The following is a 25,626-nucleotide window of genomic DNA, read 5'->3' on the forward strand; positions in this document are numbered from 1 at the left end:
TGAACATGGCTCCATCATCAGTATTTTCTGTTGTCATCCGTCAATGAACTTGATATAGATGTTTACTGCTTGTTTTTCATGAATTCGCGTTATCGATGTATTAGTTTCTATAAATAAATAAACTACTCCTATAAAGGAATATATTAATGGTTTGGTTCTTTGTCTCTGAGAGTCTGGTTAAGAACTTCCTGAGTAAAAATGTATTAGTTCTTCTTCTACTTTAATCTTTACTTGTTGGAACATTATTTCCTTTAAACTGAATCAAATAATATTTACGCTTATGCTGATTACAGCATCAGTATATTACAGACGTTATGTTATATATTTTTTGTAGAACACACCCATGATTCCAAAAGAAAGCAAGAGAAGGACTTTCCCGATACACAGACGGGTAACACTTTTGCTTAAGTTTTGATCATGTTGATAGTCAAGATATATTTTATAAATCTTAATAAGAATTAATGAATCTACTAATTGAAAGAAATAGTTAAGTTTAGTAGTTTTAAGGGATGTCAACAAGTACTCGAATACTCGGAGTATTGCTGGGTAGAGCCAAGTCACGAATGCCAAAAGGATACTCGACTAATCGGTATGCAGTTAGGGTTTTTTCCCTTTATTTTAATCAAATTTATTTTCAAACATACCAATGCAACCTCGTAAACAATGTTATACTCTTATTTCACATGTAAACATTTTCCGTTGAACTGATATCTAAACGATATTTACGTTATTGTCAAACATAAAATCAGTATCTTACATAAGTTATGTTATGTATTCTTTGTAGAAAACACCGCTTATATCACTAGAACCACAGGGGGAAGTTTTGCTGAAACACAGACGGGTAACACTTTTAATTATGTGTGATAATCGAAAAATATTTGATACATCTTAATGAGATTTAAGGTTTCTATTCATTGAAAGATATAACTATAGCTTTGGCTATTCTTTTTGTCCTTGTTGGTTTATAAGCTTTGCGTTTACAAGTATTTTTTCGTCTAGAATCACAGAAGGGACATAAGTTGGCTAACTGCGCATCTGGTGCAGAAAATATGGTACCGTTAATGTTATAAGTATGTTTTAGGGATGTCAACCAAAACTAAAATACTCGAGTATTGCTCAGTAGAACACATCATTAAATATCAAAATAATACTTAACAAATCGGTGTGTTGTTTGGATTTTTTTTTCTTTTTAACGGTCTGGGCATGCTGTGGTTAATACAGATTTTAATCATAGTTAAAATACGTGTCGTATTTGTGTGCGAAGTTGTCGTTTACACAATTTCTAAAATCTACTGTCAAAGTCTCCTGATATAATGTTCAAAGTGACGGGCTACCCTAGAGAGTATATACCTCTACCTGTAACTTAAGGGCATTCGATATAGTTTCGAACCCACGGTGATTTCTTTATGAACATTTGCATACAAGCTATTTTTCCCCTACCTAGTGAGGCTAAATATGTTTACCTTCATGTGCTACTCTTAGAGATAAATGGGGTCGGAATTTCAGACATTTACTTAAAGTTTCGGTTTCTTGGACACTTCTATCCTTTGGAGAGACATACCTAACTTTTTGTTTCAAAAGAACACAAACGGATTTTTGTAAAATCATTCGGAACATCTTGTTTGCATAAGCATACTCTTAATTTGTATAAAAATTCTTTGGAAATAATTAATTCTTATTAAAACTTCATGGTTTAAGAAACAAAAACGGCATTTTTTTTTGCTGCATGTTTATCTTATTAAAAAACAAATTCTTCGCTGATTTGTTCATAAAAATTGGTATAAGTAATCTTTGTACATAATCAAGCCTATGTCATTTTCAAAGAGAGGGGTCCATGAACTCGTTTTCAAGCTATTGATTCGAATCATGCGAAAAATGTATCTTTTCACAATAATTCACAGTTTGACATCGTGAAAAGTAACATTTTACGGTTGCAACGTCATTACCTCTCCTGTACCTGTATCGTATGCCCTAAAAGGAGGGCTTAAAATTGGTCCTTCTGCTCACTATCGTCAGAGCGAATAATGTCGTTCCAGGGGCTGTTAGTTACAAAGTTTCAAAACAGACTCTTTCTTGGTTTTCTGAAGAACAAATTCGTCAAACCCTGTGATGACCTCAGTAAATGAATTAAAGTATCAGTGAATGTTAATCACCACGTACATTTGTATTGGTAATTCGTTTTCTTTACAATAACAAATGTTGCAGTTGTTTGATCATTTTTCTTTTTATAATCTATATTTAATAGGGATTCATTACATATTTGATTACATTATTGTTAACCTAATAAGTACTTGTAGTAAAAGAGCTATTTAGTCTGGTATCTTTCCAAAGATAATAATGTGATTGGTTTAACGTACATAAGACAACGACCCAAAGAGTGTCATGTTGTTCCCATTTTTAAAACATCTTTCCGAGAATAACATTTTATTGCACACACTTACAAACACACACAAACGCTATAGCACAAATCAATGCATATGTATTTCTTGTTTTATAGTGTTAAAGTTCAGGTTGTTTGTCTACTGTGGAGGAATAGCAGGATTTATACTGCTGATTGGGGGCTGTTTTGCGTGTGTGCAGTTCAGAAAAAGAAGGCAAAAACCAAACACGGCAATTACCAATGATGAAAACAGAATTTTAAGAGTTTCTTGCAAAGGAAATCAAAATCCATCTAAACAAAAGGAAAGTATGCATATATACCATACCATTGATGACAACATATTAGCAGGTCCAATCACAGACTGTTATGCGTATTCAGAGGTAATTATTGAATCCAGCAGCCAGAAAAGCAAAACAAATGGAACTGAAACTGCATGTAGCTACGCTCAACATGCTCAACAATACCAAAGCTTAGTCCCTGAAACTTTAGAGATGCACCATTAAAAGTAGAGAACAATATCACAGATATGTTTATAACCCTAAACATTAAAAAATACGTGAAACGTTTTCACAAACAATAACGATTCAAGAAATGCAATAAGGTTCATAATATTATCAAAATAAACACAAAAGTATCAGAAATGTCAGGGAAAAATACACTTTAATGCCTTTTTTACACACTATCTTGAATTACATTATATATGTAAGTGTTTTCAATACAAGCTATGCAGTCCACTTGTCTGTTAAAGGATAGGAACTTTAATTTCCGTAGAGTACTGCTATTAAATTAGGATTAAACATTGAATTGAAAGTATTGTATTTGGACTTGTACATAGTAAAAATCTGACATTTTGTGCTGCATATAATATATATAACACATCTTTCATTGGCCTGTTTGATCACTTATTTGTCATCTTTTTTTTTAAATGTTGAAAAGGTTTTTCATTCAGTATTATTTTGTTGCTAAAATGTATATGTTATACTGCATGTGTTGTTATGCGTGTAACAATTTTCGCTCTTAATAAAAAAAAAAATCTTTTGTCACTCTTTTTTTTTATTCATTGCCCACTCGATGTACAGCAATAAAGCGTTTTAATAGTTATATTCAGGAAATGCTTGGTTATTTCAGTTTTAGGAGAAATACATAAATAAAAAGAACCTTGTTTCTGTCGAGGTATCATATTTTATGAATTCAGATAAGTGTTTGGATTTGTTATGTAATGCTGTTTTGCATAGTAAACAGCATTTGTAAGTTTGAACATAGATTAATGTTTAACAACATTGGAAATTACGAATACAGACTGCGTTCTACATTTTTTTTCTATGAGGTAAACAGTCAAATAGTAGGATTTCACATGTTAATTAATTATTTTTTTTAGTATGTTTTATATAAAATCACACACAACATATGACTCATCAGTGACGCTCGAATCAAATAAGTTACATAAATATTAACATAAATGTAATGACAACTCGAGATAAAATAGAAATTTCATTGATTAAAGTTCAAACTCTGCGTATTTAGAAAGTGTCGATACCGCTGAAGTGAACTGTCTCACAAGGTGTCGTCAGGTAGCAGTCAGTGCAGTCATCTGCATATACATGATTTATATAACAACAACTTCAAAATATATGTGTTGATCAATGTAGAAATTGGAAGAAACACTAATGTTCCAAGTCCCTCAAGCACAGTTGATTTAAGATTTAAGTTACCTTTTCTTTCTATGTTCCTTTTTGGTCATCAAGCTCCAAAATGTCGTGCTTATTTTTCAAATCTTTGGCTGCCAACTTTTTAGTCATGAGCGTTCCATATCAAGGTTAATACAGCCTAACGGTTCAGATGCACGAAATTAATGAACTGTTTTGTTTTCCATATACTACCACCTTATACTACTGCTAGTAAACTGTTACTTACCGAAGTAATCATCAAGTAGTAGTCAGTGCATCGCCTTTTAAATGATTTATAAGAACTATTTTCAAAATCGCTGATTGAAAAAGCCTACTTCACTGGCTTTGAAATGTAAAGGTTTGAGTATTCCTTATGGTACTACATCCAGACAAAAAAAACCTTTCCTACGCACACATTGTATAAATAAACTCATCATAGTTACCAGGATTAATATTTCATACGCCAAACGCCCTTTTCGTCTACAAAAGACTCATCAGTGACGCTCGAATAATAAAGTTATAGAAACCAAATAAATTCCGAAGTTACAGATCATTGAAGACCGAAAATTCCGAAAGGTTTAGCTCAATACAACAAAGGTAATCTTTTCATGGGGTAGACAACTCTAAGAAAAATATAAAGTTTTGTAAACAATTAATTTATAATTTTGATCATATCAATGATAAGTCATGTCGACACAGAAGTTAGGTCTAATGTTACTTTCTTTACATTTATGTCTTAACATAAACACAACGTTTATAAATCATTATTTATATCAAATATGAACGATCGCGAGTTCAAGGACTATTGTAAAGGTGTTAAATCTAAAATAGTTTTATAATTAACATTTATTTGAATTTAAATTTGAAAAGGTAGTAAATCAAATGTAGCATTTTCTATTATGGTTGTTGCCTGTCGTCTATTTCACCCATGACTAAATATTTTTCGTATCACACTGCATGAAAATGTTATTTTGTTCAAGTTTCATAACATTCTGAAGCGTACAAAATGTGCTTAGATGTCTAATGCTATAATTTGACGCCAGAAAAAGAACTATGACATCATACTGGTATGTTGAAAGTCTAACACAAAGAGAGTATTAACCATGATATGAATAAGTTTAGCAACTCGGAAGAAATGAATATCTCTTGATATCAACTCTCGTTATTTAATTTAGATAGTAATAATAAACTCGACTAAGGCTCGTTTATTTTTTAATTGAAATTAAAAAAACTCGAGTTGATGACAAGCGGTATCCAGTTTATACTCGTTATGAAACCTATAAACACGATAAATCAATCTAAGATATAAGTTATTTTGTATACAACTGCACGCACAACCCTTGTTAGACATAACAGGTGATTTGTGATAATGATAACACAATAATTGTATGTACCTTGTTCAACAATTGTGAGGAGTGTTTACACATGTAAGTCTTTAAATCATAAGATAAAAAGATGATAAAGAATATTATCGTGTCAAATGGATTTTTTTCTGCTTTTTTTGTCGATTTAAATTATCCGTTTTTAAAGACGTCGATTTATGTTTTTGCAGACTAGAATTATACTATTAACGTACCGAAAATTGTTTCTTAAATCCCCACAATGTAAACCCCATAAAAAAAATTACTCTCAATTGAATGAAAACATTTTACCCTTTATGAAACATCTGGAATTAGTTTTCCGGATTTTGCACGTCTCAAACCCTTGGAGAGGGGCTATGTTCCAAACAAATGGAGCAAAAAGTAAGACAATCAAAAAACAAAAATAATGAATCTCAGGATCACACAAAATGCATGTGTGTCTGTATGTGTGAAATAGGGCGAGCAAGTATGATCAAAATGCATCATCACAAGGATTAGAAATGTAGATATTCAGTTGTTAAACATTTGCAAGCAACCTAATTTAACAAACAAACAAAAAATGATAAAGATTATGACGGAAAGACCAACACAAATATATGGAAAAAGTGGGTAAAAGGAAATAATCATAAGACGAAGTGTGAAAACAATTTATGAGAACAAAAACCGAAACAACAATAAGTATCACTATTTTATCAGACTCGGGATATTTTAGAGTTTGGTATAGAAAAAAGAAAATAAAGAGCTTGATATAGTAAATAGGAGATAATTATGAGCTTGATTTGGGAAAAAGTCAATACAGAGCTTGATATAGTAAATATTAGATGATTAAGAGCTTGATTTAGTAAAAAGACACTTGTCTATTGTTGACCTCTATCATGTCTATGTATCATTAGGTTTTTTGTATAGGTGTGTTGATGTGTCATTACGGTATACAACACATCTTTGCTTAGTCTTTGGTTTTCTATGTTGTGTCATCTGTACTATTATTTGTCTGTTTGTCTTTTTATTTTTGGCCATGGCGTTGTCAGTTTGTTTTCGATCTATGAGTTTGACTGTCTCTCTGGTATCTTTCGTCCCTCTTCTACATCCAATTATTTTTTTCTCAGACTAAAGTTGTAATTTATATTGTTTAATTTGTAAAAGCTCTATATACAAAATCAGTATGCAGCAGTTTACCCTATGTTCAAATTAAAAACATATCTTGAATAACTGCCAAATGTGCCATGACACCTTAACAATATTTTGTGAATTTTAGCATTCATGCTTTATTACTTTCTCACTAGTGTATATCTTATTACTTTACTAGCCGAAATTGCTTTCCCTTCCTTAATATATACTGTCATCTCAAAAATCTTCGGATATCTGAAATTGTTGATCCCTCGTCAGAAATACACAGCAGCATGTAAATAAGCGGGTTACTTAGGATAGAACATATCCATTCGTGCAGCTTTGAGCTATAAAAAAAAAGAAAAGAAAAATATGTGCGTTTTTCAACAAATCATAGATGAATCTAAATGACGACAAGATTTTGAAAATAGTTATAACATTGCCTTTTAATCTGCCTCCATTAGTTTTTTTTTCAAATTAAAGTTTATGAACGAGTACTTAATCCTCATAAGGAAGTATTCAACCCATTTAACTCAGGCGCATCCGATCTGTACCTCTTTCATTGTCTATATCATGTATAATGACATATATTTTTAGGAATCAATATAACAGTACTTCCGACTTTTGGGTCATTTGATACAGTTTGCATGTGATGTCATTGTCGACTTTAAAACAATGTCAGTTATTTACTTAATCTTAATACTTTGTTTTAGTGATAAAGGGAATAGTTTAAAAGGCCATAACAGTACAATATGTGAGGACGGAGAAAGGTATAGTTTTAACAATATAGTTTAAAGATATTACAATATTTTCAAGCAGCTCATTGAATTCAATATATCATTCAAGATTTGGATACAAATCAACATTATGACCGTTATAATACATACATGGTAAAGTTGGTGTGATGTATCTTCACAGTGCAAAAGGAGTTTTAACATAATTAACAAACAAGTACAGCATACTTTTAACACTATGACTTTTTTCTGTAGTTTATTTGTTGTCCTCAGCAGACTGGTCACAAATAAACACAATTAAACTTGAATAAACCAAAGACACAATACAGTGTTTTCAACAAAAAAGAACCTTTTCCGTGTACCAAAGCTATAAAGCAGCATGAAACTAACTGCACATACTAATACGAATGACCTTTTAATACTCTTTGATACCATATTGATTGTGTTATACATGTATGTAAGGTTATATATAATTAGTTAATGAGGTAATTAAGGGCTATCATTAGTCATAGAGCTAAATTAAATTCGTGGCGACATGATAACGTTTCTGAAAGATACATAAATACATCAAGTTGGTCTGATGTATCTTCACAGTACGAAATGAGTTTTAACGTAATTAACAGAAAAGTACTGCATAGAAACGAATACCTTTCTTGTCTTATTTGAAATTGAATTATGTTTATGCATATATTGTTATTACTATAGGAACATAGAATATTGTTGTTCGGACTATGAAGACATAAATGGTACATGTACAGGTATGTGAAGGTTTGTTAACATTAAATGAAAAATTAACAATAAATTACCCGTTTTTTTATCTCCGATGAAATGGGGATAACGAACATAGATTAAGAATGTGTTATTTTGTCTATTTTCTTGTATATCTCGCTTATTTGAAAAAATACAAATAAGTTCTGTGCAAATCAAATGAGAGGCATTGACATTAAAAGATGACAACATAAAACCTGAAGGATTTGGGTTTGGTCTGCCAAACGTAGAGCTGGAAAAAAACGCTGACCCTCATTTCTAGGTAAAATGCATTACAAGAAAATTTCCATAAATGAGTGTTTTATTGACAATTATTGTAGCCAATCACCAAAACCTATTGCACGCTAGAAATATACCATGTATACCATGTTACAATGTATAACTATGAATTTTGCTCATACTTAAGGATTCTATTGTTTTCAACAACTTATAAAATAACATTTCATGGCATATACTTGTATAAGATCATCATAGGGAATGATGGATATGCAAAGCTATTTTCAAGGTACTTCGAACTACTTTTTGAACGTAAAAGCATAGCATCAATCACACAAGGCAGTATTTTCCCAATGCAATACCGTATTATGATTTGTGACATTAGTATTTCATTATCTGTTTCACACTCGCTACTACGCTTTCAATTGAGAATATCTAAATATGTACAATTTCAATGTCAGACTGGCCCTAAGCCTGGTAATCGATTTATACCGTACCAAGTGATATACAATGGGTATTTTCCCTTGTACGACTCGTTCTTTTCATTTTGGTCTTGTCAATAAATATATTGGCCAATCAGGAATGAAAGCTATTTAATTTCAACTTTAGAGCACGAAGTTTCTAATTTGTATTTAAGAATAAAATTATCCGGCTGAAATAGTTAGTGGACCTCTCAACATTTTTTTTTTCAATCTGAGCATTCTAGCTTTGACAAAACTTTAAATTTTTCGTAAATCTAAGGATTTTTTTATCCCAGGAATAGATTACCTTAGCCGTATTTGGCACAACTTTTTGAAATTTTGGGTCCTCAATGCTCTTCAACTTTGTACTGTTTTGGCTTTATAACTATTTAAATCTGAGCGTCACTGATGCGTCTTAGGAAGACGAAACGCGCGTCTGGCGTATTAAATTATAATCCCGGTACCTTTGATAACTATTTGAACTAGTGTACACTATTTCACATTCCATGCTTGAACGTACAACATACCTTTCGACATGGTTTATTTCTTGAAATCTGGTTCACAACATAAAGTTTCATTTAATCATATTTGTCCATGTGTTTTTCAGAGTGCAAAATTGGTTTTATATCAATAAGGGGAAAACCATGTTTCCATTGTCCGAAAAACAGATTTGGAGAAAGATGTTTGTACCGATGCAACTGTAATGAGATTGAAGAACGGTAGAAAAAAAATATGAATAAAATGAATAGTTGATTTTTCTTTCATATTTAAACATATATCTTTTGTAATTTCACGATTTTTCTGTAAGACGACGTTTTGATGATGACCCAAATCATGATTTTCTTTAAAATGAAATCATGTGGCTAGTAAATAAAAAAAAATGATGGAAATTCGGTATTGTGTTTAAATCTGCTTGTGAAAATACCCATTTTAGAATATAGCAGTCGAATTAAATAAGATCCTAGTTCAAAGGCACACATGAAATTAACCACACACTAGCATCATATTCATTAATGTAAAGGAGTTTACATCATTCTTAAGTGATTAGTGGGTCAAATAATAACTTAGTGCAAATTGTGAACTAGTTGAATACAGAGAAGGGCATTACAATAAATAGTCGTGTGTTAAACAGTTAACAGACAAATCAATTACTACCCACAGCATAACAAATTGCTATGATTTTAAAGCAAAGTAATAATTTCATTAATATTGTATTAGTAACTACGATAAATTGAAAATTTGAAAATGTTTGTGAGCCTTAACTGGCCTCTAGATTTGAGACATTTTTCTTTCATTGTTATAACCCGCAATGATAATTTTCGATTATGAACACTTTCATTTCAAGTCGGCACAATGTTATTTTAATTAATATGAGCTAAACATAGATATAAGGAGACGCATTTTGTGTTTAAATTTTTATTAAAACGGCCATTTAAGACCTCATTTTATAGGGACTTAGATGTTTGCTTTTCTTCAAGGCTATATCGCACATGAAATAAGCTACTAAAGGGACCACATAGTATCATCAAAATAATGTGATAAAGGAGGTGACATAATTGATGTATGCTAAATGGATCAACTAATAGCTCTATGTATATTTTGAACTTGTTCTTTACAAGGAAGAAAAAAACTAGTGTTTCAAACTCTCAACAAGTGAATCAATTGAAACCCACAATATAAAAAACCGCAATGATTTTAAAACAACATTATAATGAAAATGCCATCGCGAACTACAAAAATAACAACAACAAAAAGACGAACTAGTCCGCAAAACACTAAATAAAAAATAACGATTGAGCAATTAGAGCCCCGCTAAAAACAAAGCTGTATTAATGTGCCACGAAAGGGTGAGCATTTCCTGTTCCATATATAGCACCAGTCGTGTTAATTTCCTTTATCCATCAAGGCAAGATCTTCAAGGTAAGATAGCCATTGCAATGTTTATCAGATAATTAAGTTTCAAATATAATGAACGTGAATATGCAAATATATTATTCCTCCTGAAATGTCAGTTTTTTTTGTTTGTGTTTTTTTTTATTCACGCAGGTGTGATCATGTGATTGTGTGCGTTCCACAAGTTTGAAATTGGCGGTAGGTATTTTAGACTATAGCAGCATTTACTTACCAGTTCTTACGAGTTTAATTTGATTAGTCCTTAGTTTTAAATGTATTGTTTTGTGAACTTGTTTGTCTTTTTTTATACAAGTCATGGATAAGTATTTTCATCGAAACACTTATTAAAACTTTAATGAATCTGATCATGCTTGGTTTTGCATATCCTCGTTATGATGAAAATTAGAATAAATTCTTTGCAAATGTATATGGAGCTCTGAAAAAATACTGATTACCTAACTGTAGCATTGAAGTGAGCTGACCTCAAAAGACAGGTCAAATATCGTCCACCTAACAAATATAGTTGAACTTGAAGATATATATAATGTTCGTGCAAAGTGATGTATCCTCGTGTCAACTGTACATTTTGTACCTTGGACGTAACTTTACATTCGAGTATAGCCTGCCACGAAAAAAATAAACAAAATTACTGAACTCAAAGACAAATTCAACAAGAGGGAATCCATTTAAGCTGATAACATCAAAAGCTCTCAATCAACGGAACAAGTGAAAAACAACTGCCATAATCCTGACTTGGTACAGGCACTGTCCGAAAAAAATGATGGGTCAAAACTGGTTTTAAAGCTAGCTGAACCTCTCACTTGTACAAGACAGGTGACTAAAAAAAACAAACATACATAAAAATTAAAGGAGGAGTTAAACTGTTTATTTTATAAATAACATATAGCTGAAAGGGTGATAGAGCAGATTGTTACCCCGAGAAAACATTGTCAACTGAGGCAAAACCAAGGTTGACAATGTCTTTTCGAGGGATAACAATCTGCTCTATCACCCTCTCAGATGTGTGTTATTTAATTTATTATACTGAATATTAAGCTATTAAATTTCAAATTCAAAGTAATAAACTATGATGTCTTGTACATAACAACCATTCGTTTTTATTAAAGCACACACTTGAGCAAGCGTCTTCGTGAAGAGTAAAAGAGTATTTGCCCTTGGATAGAGTAAATTGTCTCCCTCGTATTACCCAATCAAAATCTGGCATTTTGACATGAAGTATAATAAATCACATTATCGTACTGAATAGACAGGGCCTTCTTTTGTTTTGTAATTGCGGTTTGTAGCTAATCATAAGCCATCCAATAACTATATAAAAAGCATTTTAAGACCTACAATTTATCAAATACTGCCTACCGCGTCATTATATCATACGAATAATCTGATTTTTTTTTATTAGCGTCCAAAGTCAGAATCTTGATTCTTTTATTTCGACCTTTTATTTTTGTCCAGACATACCATTTTCTTTATACTTTTCCTATCAGTAGAACTATCTTCAATAACACATATTTATGTAATATTATTGTAGAAGACGCTGCCTTATCTACTCAAATTAATGAGAACAGTCTTTCTGAAGCATTGACGGGTAAATCTTTTAGTTTCTTCATTTTCATAACAAGAAACACATCAGATGAAAAGAAAATATCAGATTATATCTCCTTTATTCACAATCAGGCACAGCTACAATGTGCATGTTTCAACTTGAACACACAATGGATAAAAGGTTCTGCTGACACATTAAATGAATCTACTGTTCACCTACCTATTGAATGATTGTTATCAACATGATCAACACGTTCAATTAATGTTATTATATGGAGATAATTCCACATGAGGTTCAATGCAAGTGACCTTCACGTTGCCGTTTTGTTCTTCGACATTCAATACAATGAAGCATTATAGAGTTTGACGTATTTTTAATATTGTGCAATATCATTAAATGCAGGTACAATAAGAATTGTTCGATTTTTATGATGGATTTATTTTATTAAAGTTACGGTATTCTTCTGCTATAACGAAAACTAAGCTTTTTACCGGCTCCGTGAATATCTTATCTTTTCGTGTATGCCTTACTCTGTATTTCTTGAGTTAACCATTCAAAATCTCTTTAAAGCAATGCTAGATATGAAATGCAACCACAACATATGCGGCTTCTCTCTATCTCACGTTGTCACACGCACCATTTCCAAATGATTTGCATCTTAGTTTCAAAACAATACATTTTTTATATTATAAAGTTATTATGAGATGAAAGATGAATGTTATTTCTATTTAATTATACTTCATGTCAAAATGCCAGATTTTGATTGGTTAATACGAGGGAGAAATTTTACTCTTTCCCATGGCAAATACTCTATTACCCTTCATGGAGTCGCTTGCTCAAGTGTACGGATGATTGTTATGTACAAGACGACATAGTTTATTACTTTGAATTTGAAATTTAATAGACATATTCACCCCATATGTACCAAGTGTTAGATTAGTTTTATTGATATTAAAGAAATTTCTTGGTATTCCTAAACGGAAGATTTTATACACACAGAAGAAGAAGTATACTTAACAACAAAATTATTTTCATTTACCTGTGTATAATATGACGCAGGTTTCTTCAAAAGTGATGATTTTCTATAAATTGTTTGAAATTTCACAGTGATATCATACTTTAACTTTAAACCTGTTTATTTACTTTTGACTTTAATTATTTATCCCTTGTAAGTTTGTATTAACTGTGTATTTGCATTCAGGTGTCACAGGTCAAATTTATTCGTTCATTGTGTGTTAATTTACGTTTTTTGATTGAGTTAAGCCTTCCAATTGATATTTTATAGTGTGTTTTTCTATGTTGTGATGTTATACTATTGTTTCAGAAAAGGGAGAAGGTTTGGTACCATTAAAACGTTTAATCCCGCTGCAAATGTTTGCACCTGTCCTAAGTCAGGAATCTGATTACAGTAGTTGTCGTCTGTTTATGTAGTTCATACGTGTTTCTCGTTTCTCGTTTTTATATAGATTAGACCGTTGGTTTTTCCGTTTAAATGGTTTTACACTAGTAATTTGTTGGGGCCCTTTAAGGCTTGCTGTTCGGTGTGAGCCAATGCTCCGTGTTGAACGCTGTACCTTGACCTATAATGGTTTACTTTTATAAATTGTAACTTGGATGGAGAGTTATCTCATTGGCACTCATACCACATCTTCCTATATCTAGTAATAACAGAACATTCAGTATAATAAATTAAATAACACCTCAGTTGACAATGTTTTTTCTCGGGGTAAAAATCTGCTCTATCACCCTCTCAGCTATGTGTTATTTATATATTGTCCGAAAAAAGGTAGAACATACCACAGGGATATTCAAACTCATAAGTATAAATAAACCAACAACTCCCTTTTGGTCTTTATAGATAGTATACTCAATAAAATAGAGTTTTATAAACTCAATATATATTGTATCATATAATACAATATGAATAAGGGGAAAATTAATCTCACAAAGTACAAATACATGCACATGCATCAAAGTCAGGCCAGCAGAACAGTGATGTTTTTTTCTTAGTACAACTTTGGCTCTACCCTTTAATTTTGTATCAATTCAAAATGCTAAAGAATATTATCATATAAAATGCCTTTTAGGGTCATGTCGGATTCTCCGAGCACCAGTAACTGCTTTTGAAATTAAAGTTCGACTAGTTTATAATCACAATCAGATTAGACACTGAAATCGTTTCTCTTTTTCTCTATCTCTTCAATTATTCAATAAGTAGAGAGGTGTTTATTTGGAATTTAGTTAATTTAACAACGAATTTTTCTTGAAACAAGGGGGACCATACCACTGATATAATCTAAACTCGAAAGTCGATAAAAAGTAACAACGTCATTGCAAAAAACAAAAAGACGAACAAGTCCACATAACACTACATCGAAAACTAAAGACTCAGTAATCTCAATTTCGAGTTTTCCTGCAGGGTGACTGGCAATAAATCTTAAGCTTCTAGTCCAAGTGTAATGCATTATAAGTCTCAGGTTGAATTTGCAGTGTAAGTAACCAAATACTTATATTAGATGTGAACATGGCTCCATCATCCGTATTTTCTTAGATCATTCGTCAATCAACTGGATATAGATGTGAACTTTTGTCTTTCATGACTTCTTGTCATCGATGTTTTAATTTCTTTTAGATAAATACACTATTCCTATATGGGAATATATTAGTGTTTTGGTTTTTTTGTCTCTGATAGTCTGCTTTAGAACTTTCGTAAGTAAATATGCAAATCAGTATGTAATGTATCAAGGCGGTTGACTTGCATTATGTATTGGAAATTAAAAAATTCCTATTCAGAATCTAAGTTTAAGCGATAAATGTAAACCTCGCCAGCAACTTATATTACTCTAATCTTTACTTATTAGAACATTTTTTCCATTAAACTGACATAGATAAAAAAAATATTCATGCTATTGCTCAATACAACATAAGCATGATAAGTATATTACAGAAGTTGGTAGAAAACACAGATGATTCCACATGAACGCAGGAGAAAGGCTTTCCCGATACACAGACGGGTACCACTTTTGCTTAAGTTTTGATCATGTTGATAGTCAAGATATATTTCATACATCTTAAAAAGAAAGTAACGGTTCTTCTCATTGAAAGAAATAATTATGTTCAGTAGTTTTAAGGCATGTCGACAAGTACTCGAATACTCGAACATCGCTGGGTAGAACCGAGTCACGAATATCAAAAGGATACTCGACTCATCGGTATGCTGTTAGGTGTTTTCCCTTTATTTCCATAAAAGTTATTTAAAAAAAAAATTAAATGCAACCTTGTAATCAATTTTATACTCTTATTTCACCTGTAAACATTTTTCCGCTGAACTGATATCTAAACGATATTTACGTTTTTGTTCAACATAAAATCAGTATCTTACAAAAGTTGCGTTATATATTCTTTGTAGAAAACACCGCTTATTCTTTTAGAACTACAGCGGAGAGTTTTGCTGAAACACAGACGGGTAAGATTTTTACTTATGTGTGATAATCAAGAAATATTTGATACATCTAAGTGAGATTTAAGGTTTCTATTCATTAAAAGAAATAACTAAAGTTTAACTATTCTTTTTGTCCTTTCTGGTTGATAAGCTTTGCATTTGCAAATATTTGTGCCTCTAGCATCACCAAAGAGACATTAATTGGCGAACTGCGCATCAGGTGCAGATAAAATGGTACAGTTAATGCTTTAAGTATGTTTTAGGGATGTCAACCAACATTCATAAAAAGTAAAATAACAAAAATATCGAACTCCAGGGAAAATTAAAAAAGGAAAGTCCCTTATTAAATGGCAAAATTAAAAGCTCAAACACATCAAACGAACGGAAAACAACTGTCATATTCCAGACTTGGCACAGGCATTTCCGTATGTAGAAAATGGTGGATTAAACCTGGTTTTATAGCTCGCTAAACCTCTCACTTGTATGACAGTCGCATACAATCCCAACAATGACAACAATGTGAGAACAAACCAAACAGACATAATAGGTGAAAATGTCAAAAATAAGGGTACAGCACTCTGCATTATGTTATAATCCTAATTACTATAAAACAAACAAAAAATATGCCAACAAAGAAAAACAAAATGGCATATAGACAAATCACATAAGCAGAAATGAAAGACGAGAATACAAAAATGACGATAGCACAATAACACAATGGCGGGATTTATAAATACCGAGCCACGCCAAGAGGATATTACCAAATAATGGACTAAACAGTAAAGTTAATAATTTATAAAGACAAATAACAGAACACTATAACACGTAACTAAGATGATCAACAACGTCAGTACCTAGAGTCTATACTTCAGGACCATCGTGTATTGTTTGTAAAGTTGATACGGAATATTTATCAACAAGGTCTTGGTATCTTCCGACGAACTTTTTTTAGAAAAAGGACGAGACGTTCTTTAACATAACCCTGGTTCAAAAACGTTCTGCTCGTACACTGGTGGCGTTTTAAAAATTCTGAGTAGCAGCTGCAAGCTCTTGAGTACCGAATGAGTTGGGAAATGTATATCCCATATGCAGGTGAAGTTGGTATATCGCTAATAAGGTGGGGGGAATTTCAAAATTAAAAAATGATTCTGGTACTGAGATGACCGCTTATGTCATATTCGAGAACCGAATCAGAAAAGTTTGGATTGTTAATGGAAAGAACACCATCAATATATCTGAATGTGAAATTAAATGATCTGGCTTTTTTTATCTTCTTGTTTGAGACAAGTGTCTGAAGGAACTCCGACTCATATAAAACAATAAGAAGAGGTCGGCAAGGAGAGGCGCACACTTCGTTCCCATAGGAATGAATACTCAAGTACTGCTCTGTAGTACCCATCAGCAAATATTAAAACGATACTTGACAAATCTGTGTCTTTTTTGGACATTATTTTCTTCTGAACGGCCTGGGTATGCTAGGGTTATTACAGTAATAAGCACTGATAAATCATAGTTATGTGTGTGCTAAGTTGTCGGTTACAAGTTTTCTAAAAATCTACTGTCAAAGTCTCCAATTATAACGTTCAAAGTGACAGGATACACAAGAAAGCACCTTTCTTACGCCTATACCTGTATTTTAAGAGCATACGATACAGTTTCGATCCCAAGGTGATTTTTTGACGAACATTTGCATACAAACTATTTCCCCCCTAGTGAATTCAAATATGTTAAACCTTCATGTGCTTATTTTAAAGATAAATATGGTCGAAATTTAAAAATAATTTACTCAACGTTTCGGTTTCTTGGACATTGCTATCCTTTGTAAAGACATACCTAACTTTGTTTGTTTCAAAAGATAAACACAAATGGATTTTTGTGAAAACATTTGGAACATCTTCTTTACATAAGAATACTATTAATTTGTGTAAAAATCCTTTGAAACAATTCGTGTTTATTAAATATTCATGATTTTAGAAAAAAATACGGCATTTTTTGCTGCATGGTTATCTAATTGAAAAATAAAATCATCGGTGATATGTTCATAAAAATTAGTATAAGTAATCTTCATACATTATCAAACCAAATGTTGTTTTGAAAGAGAGGGGTCGATTAACTCGTTTTCAAGCTATTGACTCAAATCATGCGAAAAATGCATCTTTTCCCAATATTTAAGTTTGACATCGTGAAAAATAACATTTGACGGTAACAACATCATTACCTCCCATGTACCTGAACCGTTTGCCCTTTCAAGAGGGCGTAAAATTGGTCATTATCGTCTGAGGGAATAATGTCGATTCCAGGGCTGTTTGTTACAAAGTTTCAAAACAGACTATTTCTTGGTTTTTCACACCCGGTGATGACCTCAGTAAATGGTTAAAAGTATCATTGAATACTAATCACCACGTTAATTTTTTTTATTTTTAATTCGTTTTCTTTACAATAACAATGTTGTTGTTGTTTGATCCTTCTTTTTTAGTAATCTATATTCAATAGGGATTAATTACATATTATATTACATCATTGTTAACCTTATGAGTACTTGTAGTAAAAGAGCTATTTAGTGTGGTACCTTTCCAAATAATGTGATTTGCTTAACGCACATAATACAACGACCCAAAGAATGTCATTGTGTTCCATTGTTTTATATATCTTTCCGAGCATACTTTTTTATTTCACACACTTACACAAACATACACACACTACAGCGAAATCAACATGTATGTATTTCTTGTTTTATAGTGTTAAAGTTGAAATGGTATGTCTACTGCGGAGGGATAACAGGAGTTATACTGCTGGTTGGGGGCTGTTTTGCTTGTGTGCAGTTCAGGAGAAGAAGGCAAAAACCAAACACGGCAATTACCAATGATGAATTCTAAGAGTTTCATGCAAAGGAAATCAAAATGCATCAGTACAAAAGAAAAGTATGCATAATTATCATACCATTGATGACAACATATTAGCAGGTCGAAACACAAACTCTTATGCGTATTCAGAGGTATTGACTGAATCAAGCATCAAGAAAGGCCAAAAAGTGGAACTGAAACTGCATGTAGTAACGCTCAACATGCTCAATAATACCAAAGCTTAGTCCCTGCGACCATGGAGATGCATTATTAAAAGTAGAGAACAATATCACAGATATGTTTAATAAAGTTACCATTAAAAACATACGTGAAACGGTTTTTAAGAAACAATAACGATTCAAGAAATGCATTGGGGTTCATATATTATATTATCAAACAAACACAAAGAGTATCAGAAATGTGAGACAAAATACACTTTAATGCCTTTTTTACACACTATCTTGAATTACATTATATATGTAAGTGTTTTAATACAATCTATGCAGTCCATTTGTCCGTTAAAGGATAGGAACGTTCAATTCCGTAGAGTACTGATATTAAAGTAGGATAAAAATCAAATCAAAAGTACTGTATTCCGACTTGTACATGGTAAAAATCTGACATTTTGTACTGCATATAATATATTTACATTAACACATCTGTTATTGGCCTGTTTGATCCTTTCATTTGTTGAATAGGTTTTTTTTATTCAGTAATAATTTGTTGCTAAAATGTATATATGTTATATTGTATGTGTTGTTATGCTTCTAACAATTTTGTCTCTTAATAAAAAAAAATCTTTTGTCACTTTTTTTTTTATTTATTCATTGCCTAATCGATATACAGCAATAAAGCTTTTTATTAGTTTAATTCAGGAAATGCTTGGTTATTTCAGTTTTAGGAAAAATACATAAATAATAAGAACCTTGTTTCTGTCGAGGTATCATACTTTTATGAATTCAGATAAGTGTTTTGATTCGTTATGTAATTCTGTTTTGCGAAGTAAACAGCATTTGTGAGTGAGAACATAGATTAATGTGCAATAACATTGGAAATTACGAATACATACTGCGTTCTACACTTTGTTCTATGGGGTAAACAGTTTTGATAGTCAAATAGTACGATTCAAATGTTACTTAACTGTTGTTTTCTTAAGTATGTTTCATATAAAATCACCTTCAGCTCCAATAAAACATATAAATTGGCAAGTAAAATATAGTTGTTCTGGTATAGGTGGTACACCAGATTTTTTTTGTTGAGACCATGTTAAATGAATTATATACACATAATCACCGCGGTGCGAAAATAAAGATTATTTGGCAGAGGTTGAAAACGCGACATAATTGCAGTTAGAAACACATGCGGTCTATTCCAACAAATTAAAAATGTGATCTATAAAGGAAATCTTATTACCTAGAAATCGTGCCAAAAATGTTTTTTTTTTTTTTAGGTCACATTTTTTAACACATAACCGTACAGTAAGGTCTCTTGGTATGCAGGATATTAGTAGTAATAGAGTGATAATGATATATGTTAAATAAAATATGTTCAACAAAACCTCTAATTTAACACAATTTTTCAGACTGTTTTTCATAACGTATTAGCTTAGTACTGTAGTCAAAAAGTTGATAAAACATTAATCACATACTTCTATTAAATATTAGACGATTTTCCTCCACTTTACAGTTTTTTCTAGAAAAACAACTAAAAATTAATACGAAGTTGAAGAGCATTGAAGACCCATAATTCCGAAAGGTTTGGCTAAATGCAGCTGATAATACCGTATATTATCATGTCAAATGGATTTTTTCTGTCTTTGTTGTCGATTCAAATTATCCGCTTTCAAAGACGTCGAACTTTGTTTTTGTAGATTAGAATTATACTATTAACGTAACGAACGCTGTTTTTGAAATCACCACTATGTAATGTGTTACCTCTTTTTACCACATCACGTTAAGTTGGTAATAGGGCACATGACAACTTGAAAACAAACATAAAAAACAATTTCTCCCAATTGAATGAAAACATTTGACCCTTTATGAAACCCTTGGAATTGATTTTCCTGATTTAACACGTCTCAAACCTACGAAACACAATTTCTAATTTGTATATAGTAAGGTTTGCAGCTTTCAGACAAAAAAGAAAGAAAGAAAAGAAAAACATGTACGTTTTTTTAACAAATCAACGTTAAATTGAAATGACGATAAAGTTTTGAAAAATAATTATAACATTGCCCCTTAATCTGCCTCTTCTTTTTCAAATTAAGGTTAATGAGTACTTAATCATTATAAGGAAGTTGGTTCCATTCAACTTAGACGCATCCGATCTGTACTTTTTTTCATTGGCTATATCATGTATAATAACTTATATTTAAGGAATTAATATAGCAATACTTCCGGCTTTTGGATCACTTGATACAGTTTGCATATGATATCCTTGTCGACTGTAAAACAATGTCAGTTATTTACATGATTCTCATACTTTGTTTTAGTGACAAAGGAAATAGTTTAGAAGGTATTCCCAGTACATTATGTATGGACACAGAAAGGTAAAGTTTAAAGATACTACAATATTTTTAAGCAGCTTATTGAATTCAATATATCATTCAAGATTTGGATACAAATCAACATTATGACCGTTATAATACATAAATGGTAAAGTTGGTCTGATGTATCTTCACAGTGCAAAAGGAGTTTTAACATAATTAACAAAAAAGTACAGCATAAAAACGCACACGATACTCTTCTTTTTTTTTTAACTGAATTATGTTTATGCATGTTTTTATTACTATAGGAATAGAGAGTATTGCTGTTCGGACTATGAAGACATAAATGGTACATGTACAGGTATGTTAACAATAATTTTTTTCTTATCTCATTTTATTGACAATTTGTGTAGCCAATCACCAAAACCTATTGCAGGATAGAACTATACCATGTTACAATGTATTACTATGAATTCCTTTCATACTTCATAACATTGCATGGCATACATGGCATATAATTGTATTTAATCGAACAACACTAATTGAAAAGACTATAACTATAATTAAGGACATCCTTTACATATAATAGGTTTCCTACTTATTTAAGTTATTTCAATAAGATTCATTGTTATCTAATGAGAAATAATGTAACTAATAATGAACAGTTATTGATGAGAATCATAGGGAATGATGGATATGCAAAGCTATTTTCAGGGTACATCGAACTACCTTTTGAACGTAGAGACATAGCATCAATTACAGTATCGTATTACGCGTTATGAAGTATTTCAGATATCTGTGAAGTTTCACACTCGATTCTTAACTTCCAATTGAAAATATCTCAACATGAACGATTTCAATGACTGAACTTTATCATAGTAATCAATTTATGCCGAACCAAGTAATATAGATGGTTTTTTGCCTTGTACAACTCGTTCTTTTCATTTTGGTCTTGTAAATAAATACATTGGTCAATCAGGAATAAAAGCTATTTGTTTTCAACTTAAGAGCACAAAGTTAGCAATGTTATTTTTAAGAAAGAACTTATCCGGCTGAAATATTCAATGGAACTCTCAACTCACACAATTTTTCTACATCTGAGCATTCTAACTTTGAACTTACGTACAATCTTCCACATTCCATGATTGAACGTTACAACATATCTTTCGAAATGGTTTAAAATTTCATTAAATCTGGGATACAAAATAAAATTTCATTTAACCATATTTGTTTATGTGGTTTGCAGAGTGCAAAATTGGTTTTATATCAATAAGTGGAAAAACGGGTTTCCATTGTCCGAACAACAGATTTGGAGAAAGATGTTTGGCCCGTTGCAACTGTACTGAGATTGAAGAACGGTAAAAGAAAAAATAAATAAAATGAATAATTGATTTTTTTTTTCATATATAAACCGATATCTTTTGTAATTTCATGATTTTTCTGTAAGACGACGTTTTGATGATGACCCAAACCATGGTTTTCTTTAAAACGTTATCATGTGACTAGTGAGTGAACTTGGAGAAACTCGGTATTGTGTTTAAATCTTCATATGAAAATACCCAATTTAAACCATAGCAGTCGAATTAAATATGATTCTAGTTCAAAGGCGATAGCGCATATACAATATTTAAATATTTTACTACTGTGTTAAATTGATATACGAATATTTTTTAAAGTTCAGATCAGTCTTTGTTAAAAAATAAAAAAAGGCGAAACATACCAAGGGAACATTCACAATGTATAAGTTGAAGAAAACGATAAAAACTATCCGATAGAGTAAATAAACAAGCAATACATAGAAAACTAAGCAATAAGCAACAAAAAAAACGGAGGTGAAATCAGGTGGTTTGAAAGGGTAAGCAGTTTTTGATCCACATCCTGTTGATCAAAAAATAAGATTATGTGGTATAATTGCCAATGAGAAAATTCTCCACAAGAGAACAAATAACACAGAAGTTAACAACTATGGGTCATCGTACAGCCTTCAACAATGAACAAAACCCATACCGCATAGTCAGCTATGAAAGGTCCTGAATTCGTTTATCTCTTTAGGTAAGATAGCAATTGCAATGTTTATTTGATACGAAGTTTTCATATATATAATGAATGTGAACTTGCTATCATATTATGCCCCGTGTATATTGACATTTCATTTTTTTTTATTTTCCGCAGGTGTGATCATGTGAAAGGGTGCGTTCCAAAGTTTGAAGTTAGCAGTAGGTATTTTCAGACTAATATTTACAAATGGCACGTACCAGGTTTCATACTTTGTATTACTCATTCCTGATTGTCTCTTTTTCGTCTTTCGTTTTTTTTTTTGCCAGGACATTTTCAATTTATCTAGACTGGTGAATTTTTATGTTTCGCCTTTTTTTTTGCAATAGAAAATCTAGTTCAATTGTCTTGGTCATCACTTATTTTTATAAAAGATCTTTAAAAACTGTGTGATTTGTTTTTTTATTTTATCAGATATACAACTGTTATTTTGAGTCATCAACATGCTATATTTATGCACTTAAACTTCGTACTTTATTTGGCTTTCTAACTTTTTTATTCGAGTGGTACTGATGAGTCTTATGTAGACGAAACAAGCCTCTGGCGTTTAGAACTATAAGCTGGTATTTTACTAAAACAGGCTGCACAATGGCTATTTCAGCACAATGTCGTAATTACTGTAACTGGCGTCTATCTTTGTCGTTCATATATTTTTCCTTTTCGATGTCAGTGTTGTATGCATACATTTGTAAAATGAAGGTTACAGCTTACATTTGTATTGAGTTTTCCAATCCGCCACCAAACGTGATAATCTCGTGTACTCAGATGCATAACGTGATCAATCAACAAAACGAAAGTATTTTGTGTTTATTTTGATTTCAGTATTTGTTTAAACGTTTTTTGATTTTTTTTATATATTCATTAATGGTATTTATTTTCTTTCATTAGTAACTAATTGGTTTTTATTCATTTAATCATATTTCATCAATTTTTGAATATGTTTTGTATTTTTAAATATTTAAACATAGAGCATCACCGAATAAGCAATCAATGTGGAAATGTGCATCTGGTGCAGTAAAATTGGTACCGTTTATGTTATTATATTACTAATGTTAAATTATCTTTGTAGGAGATGTCAATTATACAACGAGATCAGAGGTGGAATCAATGACGGGTAACAACTTCGCTTACTTATTTGTTGGTTGGGCATTTTTAAGTACATCTAACATGATATGACATTTTAAACAAGTTCCAATTATCCTTTTTCTGGTACAATATATCTTTATTAAGATTACTTATTTGTAAATCACATAGATCAAACATATATCGCGCTTTCCGGGTCCAAATTATAACGAAGTCACCAATTAATTCAGACACATGAAAATGACTTGTTCTATTTTATTCAAGTTTGACAGTTTCAATTGTTAAAACTGTATTCCCGTTTTTAGCTTCGTTGTATATCGAAATGATGTAACTTCATATAGAAGACTTTGAGGCACGTATTAATTAATATCGATTTAAAGTTCGGCAAAAATGAGCAAACAGTAATAACTTGAAATCGGTTTAGTTCTGAAATTTGTAGGTTTTGATCATATATACATGTGTTGTTTGTGCTGTTTTTAGAACCCTCTACCAAGAAATTTATTTTGCATGAACACGTATAAAACTTGCGGTTTTTATCCAACGCAATCATAGGTTTGAACGTTGTTTTCAATTTAGACTTGTTTATATATATGCATATGTACATTAACAAACAAGTTCATCATTATACATGTATGATATCTTTGGTTTTTTTCAGTCTTTGAATTGAATGTGCTTATCTTCTGGGCAGCAATAGCAGGTATAATAGTTATGATTGGTGGCTGGGCTTTACCTGCTTTTGTAATAAACGAAACAAGATAAATGCAAATATGATCATTGGGGAAAACGGATTTCCAAACGTTTTGGAAAATGCAGGCCATGATGAATTCCATCTGATCGAAGACACACATGTAGCTAGTAGCTCATATTTACAAGTTATAAATGGATCGTATGGCACTATCATTGGTAGCAATGGAAATGAAGATCGCTGCAGGCATCTCAACCCGTACGTTAGCTTGGTTCCTAAAACCAGCGATACACATTACTACATGTACTATGAATAAAGGAAACAACAACATAGTGATACATTATCCTTCCTGTCTTTATTCATGTACAAATATATTAGAAATGAATAAAAGAAACTAAATAATACTACAATTGAGAATTTCTAAAGATAGTCAAATATTTGTATTAATCGTCGAACAGCATTGGAAGATTTGTTTCATTTTTGTCTTTTATTTTCATTTTCAAAAGATATAAGGGAGAAAGTGCACCATCTTGATACAAAAATCAATGTTTAATCAGGTTCCTAGTAAAACATAAACTTTTCGGACAAAAAGTAACAGATCAATGGTACAATGTTTTATACGTTGTTGAAAATATATTTTTTTGCATAATAAGTGCATTTCAGAATGTGTGCATGATTCATTTTTTTTTAAATTATTGAGGGTTATGAATGACAATTAAATGGTCAGTTAAAGTAAAACCATGTCGTAAATTTAAAAAAAAGATTCATAGACTAAGTATAAAATGTTAAGATGCGTGTTCATAGTGATGTTGCGATTTTTTAAATTTTATCTTGAATATTTTCCTGGGCATTAAACAAATGAGTTCCCAAAAAAGTGTTATCAAA

The 25,626-nt window shown here is 31.4% G+C and overlaps 1 protein-coding gene and 2 long non-coding RNA genes across 4 annotated transcripts; all 3 read left to right on the top strand.

Annotated features, from left to right (window-relative positions):
• Positions 1-332: 332 nt before the first annotated feature.
• Positions 333-3,295, top strand: LOC127718325 (uncharacterized). The gene is made up of 3 exons (XR_007989739.1): positions 333-391; positions 785-841; positions 2,498-3,295. It is a non-coding gene; the product is annotated as an uncharacterized LOC127718325 (long non-coding RNA).
• A 3,867-nt stretch (positions 3,296-7,162) lies between these two features.
• On the top strand, positions 7,163-25,366 carry LOC127718323 (uncharacterized). Of its 2 annotated transcripts, none has more exons than XM_052224313.1 (6): positions 7,163-7,285; positions 7,955-8,007; positions 22,165-22,276; positions 23,091-23,134; positions 24,043-24,087; positions 24,712-25,366. In XM_052224313.1, the coding sequence occupies exons 1-6, from the start codon at positions 7,191-7,193 to the stop codon at positions 24,813-24,815; spliced, it is 453 nt and encodes a 150-aa protein (XP_052080273.1). In that variant the 5' UTR covers positions 7,163-7,190; the 3' UTR covers positions 24,816-25,366. The 2 variants fall into 2 exon arrangements, with proteins under 2 accessions (XP_052080273.1, XP_052080272.1); XM_052224312.1 differs by lacking the exons at positions 7,163-7,285; positions 7,955-8,007 and adding exons at positions 20,825-20,981; positions 21,227-21,279.
• LOC127718324 (uncharacterized) lies at positions 14,792-19,199 on the top strand. The gene is made up of 3 exons (XR_007989738.1): positions 14,792-15,162; positions 15,558-15,614; positions 18,330-19,199. It is a non-coding gene; the product is annotated as an uncharacterized LOC127718324 (long non-coding RNA).
• Positions 25,367-25,626: the final 260 nt, after the last annotated feature.

Source organism: Mytilus californianus, unplaced genomic scaffold (assembly GCF_021869535.1).
Source record: "Mytilus californianus isolate M0D057914Y unplaced genomic scaffold, xbMytCali1.0.p SCAF_10, whole genome shotgun sequence".
Classification (NCBI taxonomy): domain Eukaryota; kingdom Metazoa; phylum Mollusca; class Bivalvia; order Mytilida; family Mytilidae; genus Mytilus; species Mytilus californianus.